The sequence below is a fragment of the Sinocyclocheilus rhinocerous genome, unplaced genomic scaffold, assembly GCF_001515625.1.
Source record: "Sinocyclocheilus rhinocerous isolate Xijiao unplaced genomic scaffold, SAMN03320098_v1.1 scaffold397, whole genome shotgun sequence".
Classification (NCBI taxonomy): Eukaryota; Metazoa; Chordata; class Actinopteri; order Cypriniformes; family Cyprinidae; genus Sinocyclocheilus; species Sinocyclocheilus rhinocerous.
Window position 1 is genome coordinate 88,972 of NW_015663491.1, and position 7,421 is coordinate 96,392.

Consider the following 7,421-nt stretch of genomic DNA (forward strand, 5'->3'; position numbering starts at 1 on the left):
AGGTCATTGTGCTATAAAAACTTTCTGTAAGTTTCAGAATTCAAGTCTTTCTCATTAGTCTAAAAAAGCTTATATTGAAAGCCAGTCTGCCAAAACGACAGGTTATGGAATGTTCCACTCTATGATATAATAGTGTGAGCACCTCCGCAGAAGAAGATCAAACGCCTGCTTCTACATCGCTGCCTGTTTAGCCCCGCCCACTGATTCACACACGTAGTGTAAATAACGAGAGACGAACACAGGTCTACACAGAAACCCAAAGATAAAGATGGCTCAGAAGACAGCAAAACGCTGTGCGTGCCAACATTAGGAAAGAGTGGATTAACTTTATTTGTAATGAAGTTTAAGAACACGTCAGTAAGAACTTGGTCCTTTGTTCACTTGATTTTACCGCTGATTCATTTACAAATAAAGCACAATTCCGAGTGGGATTTTCAGAAAGATTGAAACTAAAAGAGGATGCTGTGCTGACTATATTGGATCAGGAACAGTAATGTTGCAACACACAGTTTTGTGAGTAACCGTTTATATTACGTGATCCCTATTGCTTTGTCTGTTAAACAGATCGTTTGAAATAAGTATTTATGCATTTTAAACCTAAATCACTGCAGCGTCCTTTTGTGAAGGATGTAGGCTGGCAAACATACACAACTATTAGCCAGTCATAGCAGTGGGCATTTACTTCTGAGTCTACTATCCGCCACGCCTATTCAAACGGAGCTAAAACAGGACAGAAAATAGCCTATTACTTCTAAATTGTGTTTTTTGATGTAAAAATCTTGATAAAATTATAAGTGGACCTCAGAAAACAGTACAAAATAATAAAAAAAGCCAGTTCATGATCCCTTTAATGCTACACATAAGCACCCATTGTAGTATCAGCTCACTCAGTTCTGAGAACTGAGTGAGTCCTCACTGCCGTCACACACAGGACCTTTTGTGACCCCTAAAGACTTTCTGAGCCAGGAAGTGTAATTATAGTCTCCGGCCTCCACCTGTCAGGCCCTGGCAATAACACAGGACAATTTAATTGAACAAGCTGCCTTTTAATCAAGCTACTTGCACTTCCTGTGGCGACAAGAGCATGAGCCCATGTCACACATACAGTGTTATGTGTCACCCGGTTGTAAAGCATTTTTGTTACTTGACATTATTTGAAAAGAGACTATATAATAATAATAAATATCAATATATATCCATTATATATATCCTGTGGCACACATCACACCTGCACAAACACCACATTACATGCAGAACTGCAACTAACATTTTACCATTAGATTTGCATTCATTTTATAGACTTTATTTATACATTTTTATTATAAATATTATACATATAACATGAAGAGTTCAGATGCAAAAGCCTCTAAGTGCCGTCTGAAATTTTCTTCAAAAATGTTTTTTTTTTTTTATCAGGCTATGTGTAGGTTCAGTAATTTCATGAATAGGTTTTTTTCATTGCCATTAAAGTGAAATAACTTAGAACTAAACTAAACATAAAAGCCTGAGAAAAATGCTCATTTTAGAAGAAAATTTCAGACGGCACTTAGAGGCTTTTGCATCTGAACTCTTCATGTTATATGTATAATATTTATAATAAAAATGTATAAATAAAGTCTATAAAATGAATGCAAATCTAATGGTAAAATGTTAGTTGCAGTTCTGCATGTAATGTGGTGTTTGTGCAGGTGTGATGTGTGCCACAGGAAGCATTCTGTTCTTCTGTTCTGTGTTGTGGTGTATATTAAACTTTAATCATTCCTAAGTTATTAATGGATATATTTTTAAGGCCCTGCTGTACTTCAGAAGAGCTTGTCCTGTTATATGTAGTTTACGTAATTGTTACGCAAAACAAAATACGTATGCAATGTATTTTCGTTTCACAAGCTGTTTTTAAAAGCCTAGTAACCAAGCAGGCTTATCTTTGATTAAATTACTAATGTCAACCCATACAGCATATATATATATATATATATATTATAATTGACCTTACATATATTTCAGTCAATGAAAATACAGTCATGTCACATTTGATAAATTCAGTAAGGAACATACTTTACAATGATTGATCGATAGATAAGTAAATAAATAAACAAACAAAACCTCTGACAATTACAATATTACAATATATAAACATTTAAACATTAAATCATAAATCTAGTTGTAAGTCTAGTTACAGTCATAAATCTAGCTATTCCAGCTATTTGCATTTAGCCTAACTGTAGACTCTTTCAAGATTGTAAATTTATTTTCTTGCTCCTGAAATATATTTTTTGGTATATAAATTAAATATATTTTCAGTTTGAAAAAATATATTTCACTGAGCTTCACTGTTTACAGCATATTTAGCATATATAATTTCTAATTATTTTGGCCAGAAAAATATATAGGCTATATTTTGGCACATGGAGAAACAAAATCAACAGTGATATGATGAGTTAAAACATTTGAAACCGTCGAGACATTGCACTGAGGAATTTTCACACTCTCAGAAAAAAAGGTACAAAAGCTGTGACTGTGGCAGTAGCCTTTCAAAAGCCACTAATACTTACACTTTAGGTACTATTATGTACCTTCAAGGTACTAATATGCACCATTTAGGGGTAAATAAGGTACAAAAATGTACCTTTTTAAAAGGTACCACCCCGGTGACAACTTTTGTACCTTTTTTCTGAGTGAAAGCCAGCCAGTGCTGTTGTGTCTAAACAAATACTTGTAACTAAAATCAAAGCTGTTTACTTGAGTTCGAATGTAAGCTGGATTTTTCCGGTCGAGTGGTCCAGATTGAAGGTGATGAATTGCACTAAGAACAGGATTTAGTGTTCGGCTCTCTGGATGAGCAGTCAATTAAAACTGTGTACTTAGCGTGCAACACTTTCCTACAAAAACAGATCCGCCGTGTTACATAAACCCCCTGAAGATCAGTCATCACAGCACTGATGGAAATGCTAGGTAAAGGTTTTACAGGCCCAAACCAGGTATGTTATTATGATGAAGACATGTTACGATGGATGCGGTGTCAGTAACGGCTACAGACTGAAATGGACACGGGAAGCTGTGAGTGTTGGCAGTCAGGTGCTGGAGGAGGACAGAATCTGAGCCAACACGCACTCATCCACATAAACACTGCCGGGCTTATTCTCACACAGCACCGACCTGGCACCGCACAGCCTACAGACCAGACCAGACCAGACCAGACCAGACAGCAGGCGCAGACATGCGCACACAACACAGATCCAGGTCACATTTCACCCCAAAAATCTAAAGAAAGAAATGCACTATATTTGAAGTTTCAGACGTCTACTTTTAACTAAATTTTAACAATAAAATTATAAACAATAAAATGTATATAAATTGTACCCCTTACAAAAATTAACCATGGTTTTACTACAAATAAAACCAAAAAACAATGGTTACTGTAGATAAACCATGGTAACCACAAATTAACAATGGTTTTGCTACACTAACCATAGCATATAGTATACAAATGGTAATAAAGACGCCCCCAAAAAATAAAACCATAAATAAATAAAACCATGGGTAATTTTCATAAGTGGTATTTATAAATAATGGTATAATATTATTCATTATAATAAAAAATATAGTAAAAAGTTCATAAATCGCATTTAAGAAAAAAAAACACCTAAAAAAATGTAAGAACTAATTAAAAATTAATCAAAATCTGCTTAATTGTACAAAAAACATACAACATTTAAATGAACAAACTATTAATTATTTTTATTATATTTTAAGTTATATTTTTCCATTATGTTTTCTATAGTTCTTATTTGGGGGTGAAATCCAGGTCAAATTCCACTTCAAAATCTAATAATAATTTATTTTAATTTAAATAATACAGATAAATTAAGAAGCAATTAAAATAATAATGATAATAAAAATAATAAAAATCTGCCTAATTGTGACTAAAAAATACAAAATTTAAATAACAAAAATATAAGATTTTTTATTATATTTTATATGATAGTTTTCCAGTGTTTTCTTATATAATTCTATATAATAGATTATTCTTATATAATTTGGGGGTGAAATCTGGGTCATATTTCCCTATTTATTAATTTTTTTTAAAAAAGGTAAAACTAAAAAAAAAATTATATATATATATATATATATACATACAGTAATCAACATTTGAAGTGGATCAAATCCTTTCTTCAAAGTTGTCCTAAAACTTAAACCAAAATGTGTTCTTGTCTTAGGACAACTTTGATGAACTTTTTTGATCCACTTCAAATGTTGACTACTATATACATTTTTTAAAATTATCTATAAAATCCTTTCACAAAAATCGGAATGCCAAAAAACCCCAAAAACTTTGTGTACACTTTAACACATTGCACTAGGGCAAATAATGCCATTCAAAGGAAAAAAGCATTATAATGATAGTATGTCATTTATTTGTTCAGGTTTTAAGTTAGATAAATATACAGTACATACTGTGCATATACTCCAGTTTGTTTTGGGCCCCCAGAAAATCTTTAAAAACATGCTAGAGAAGGAAACCAGTGAACTAGAAATGTGCACAGAGAACAGACTCCTCATATGAAACATAAAACATCAAAAGAGGAACATTATTATTACAGCACAAAAAACATTGAAATTTACATTGAATAGTCACAGGAACAGTTCTCATTGTTTTACACTTTGCAGAACATGCTGGAGGGGAAGTGAAAAAAAAAACTTATTTGCATAAAGCACTTCTTAAGCCAACAATTAAACAGCAAAAGCAATGCATTACTCAACAAAACATTCACGTTCAACAGACTGCACGGAGCGAAAGCGGTGCATGCAAAGAGAAAGACCATGACCTCAACTGAATATATGTGCATCACTCCCCAGCTGCTGATGATGCCATGACATCTATTCACAACATAAACGGAGTGATTTCTCAGCAGCTGCTGCCATAACAGAGCACCTCATCAATGCTTTCTGTCTGAGCTCAAAGCAAACCATACAAACACACACGAGCCTGGGGCTAAAAACACCGACTTGGACCCTCCTGAGACTTTGGTTTAAGTATGTAACTGCCTTTTATTTGAGTTAACGTGTTCAAAATAACTAAAGGAAAAAAAACAAGGGAATGTAGCATTAAGAAGTTCATAAGTGCTTGCAATAAAGCTGTGCGATGCTAAATAACTGCTTATTTGAAATATATCAAAACACAATCATTGTGAAAATTGTTTGAACGGCTCCATGTTCCCTTTTTGCAGACATTTAGTCAATGTAAACATGTTTTAGGTATAGAAATCTATGAATTGTGTTCTGGACAACTTAATATATTCACAGACAAGCTACAGAAAATTAAACAAACGAAAAAACCCTCACTAATATCTATATATATCTATATCTATATATATGTATATAAACTGCACAAAGAATAAGCTAGATAAAAAGTAACAGAGCAGCACCTGTACTGACATTTTTTGACTCAATGTGCCAAACATTTGAAAACTCGAGTTACTGAGGTGTTTGGCAACTCCCTATGAGTTTGACAATAAGCAGCATTGCAAAAATAAAGAAAATGTGTAGAAGTGTAATATGAATAGTTAAGCACACACACAAAATGTATACACCTAGTTTTATAACGGAATGTTATGCATTTCAAAATGCAAGGCAAAAAAAAAAACTAAATCTTTACTATCCCAAAAGTAGTTTCTCTGAAATAACATACAGTAGCACACAGAAACATATAGTCCTGTTCTGAACATAAAGTGCACAGACATGTAAAGAGCACATTCAGTGGCTGACGACACAGGAAGGTTCGTGTGACTTGTAACACTGTGGCGGATCATCTCTCTGTGGTCTCTCCAGTCACAAAGCTCAGATCATCAGAGATCAGCTGCTCGCCTGAGAACGAGACACAGACGCCACTTCATCAGACCACACACAGACCGCTGGAACACTAGTCTGTACGGTCATATTATATACTGCAATACTGTAATATTATAATACGCTGGTGCCTGGGACCCACCCACAGAGATAATGACAGACTAAGCAGGTGGCTGACCTGTCCCGCTCTATTTTTAACTTTAACAAAGCACTTACATTTATCCATCATACAGACTGTGTGATTGGGTGTTTGCCTAATATAGAACAACAATTTTGACTTTTTTTTTTTTTTTTTTTTTTCTTTTTTTTTTCTTTTTCACCCCCCCAAAATTTTCAACCAATAAAAAAAAATAAAATAAATAAAGATATATATATATATATATATATATATATTCCAGAATTCCAATTTCTGATTTTGTCTCTTGCAATTCTTTTTTTTTTGTCAGAATAGTGAGAAAAATGTCCAAATTGTGAGAGAAAAAGTTGCAATTACCCTTTTTATTTGTTATTCCATGGAGGAAACAAGCTTCCACACTTTTGTTATAATTAGTAGCTTTTTGCCTAATTTTCTAGAAGACTGATTCTAATTTACACTGCCGTTCAAAAGTTTGGGATCAGTATGTTTTTTTTTTGTTTGTTTTTTTTTACAATTTAAAGAAATTAATACTTTTATTCAGCAAGGATGTGTTAAATTGATAAAAAAAGTGAAAGTAAAGAGATTTCTATTTTGAATATGCAGTTCTTTTTAACTTTTTATTCATCAAAAAATCCTGGAAAAGTATCACAGGCTCAAAAAATATATATAGTAAGCAGCACAACTGTTTCCAACATTGATAATAAATCAGAATGACCAAAATTAAAAAATAATAATAACCAAAACAAATAATAAACATTACATATTCATAATAAGGTTTTTTGAAGTGACACTGACATGTTAAATAGACATTTCTGTGAGTCTGTATTACTTTTGTATGGAAGCTCACTTCCACTTCAGGATTAAAATAAAATAAAATAAAAATAAATAAAGATATATATATATATATATATATATATATATTCCAGAATTCCAATTTCTGATTTTGTCTCTTGCGATTCTTTTTTTTTTGATTAATACTTTTATTCAGCAAGGATGTGTTAAATTGATAAAAAAAGTGATAGTAAAGAGATTTCTATTTTGAATATGCAGTTCTTTTTAACTTTTTATTCATCAAAAAATCCTGGAAAAGTATCACAGGCTCAAAAAATATATATAGTAAGCAGCACAACTGTTTCCAACATTGATAATAAATCAGAATGATTTCTGAAGGATCATGTGACACTGAAGACTGGAGTAATGGCTGCTGAAAACTCAGCTTTGCAATCATAGGAATAAATTATACTTTAAAGGGGTCATATGATGCGAGAAGTTTTCCTTTCTCTTTGGAGTGTTACAAGCTCTTGGTGCATAAAGAAGATCTGTAAAGTTGCAAAGACTAAAGTCTCAAATCCAAAGAGATATTCTTTATAAAAGTTAAGAGTCAGCCACGCCTACCTAAAACGGCTCGTTCTAACACGCCCCCACATACCTACGTCAC

The 7,421-nt window shown here is 32.8% G+C and overlaps 1 protein-coding gene across 1 annotated transcript in view; it reads right to left on the reverse strand.

Moving 5' to 3' along the window:
• Window positions 1-5,696: 5,696 nt before the first annotated feature.
• LOC107728810 (E3 ubiquitin-protein ligase TRIM37-like) overlaps window positions 5,697-7,421 on the reverse strand; it is an 18,434-nt gene continuing 16,709 nt past the window's right edge. The window contains exon 22 of the mRNA XM_016539085.1: window positions 5,697-5,865. Within this exon, the coding sequence (XP_016394571.1) occupies window positions 5,807-5,865 (59 nt within the window). The 3' untranslated portion in view covers window positions 5,697-5,806. The remainder of the gene's footprint in view (window positions 5,866-7,421) is intronic.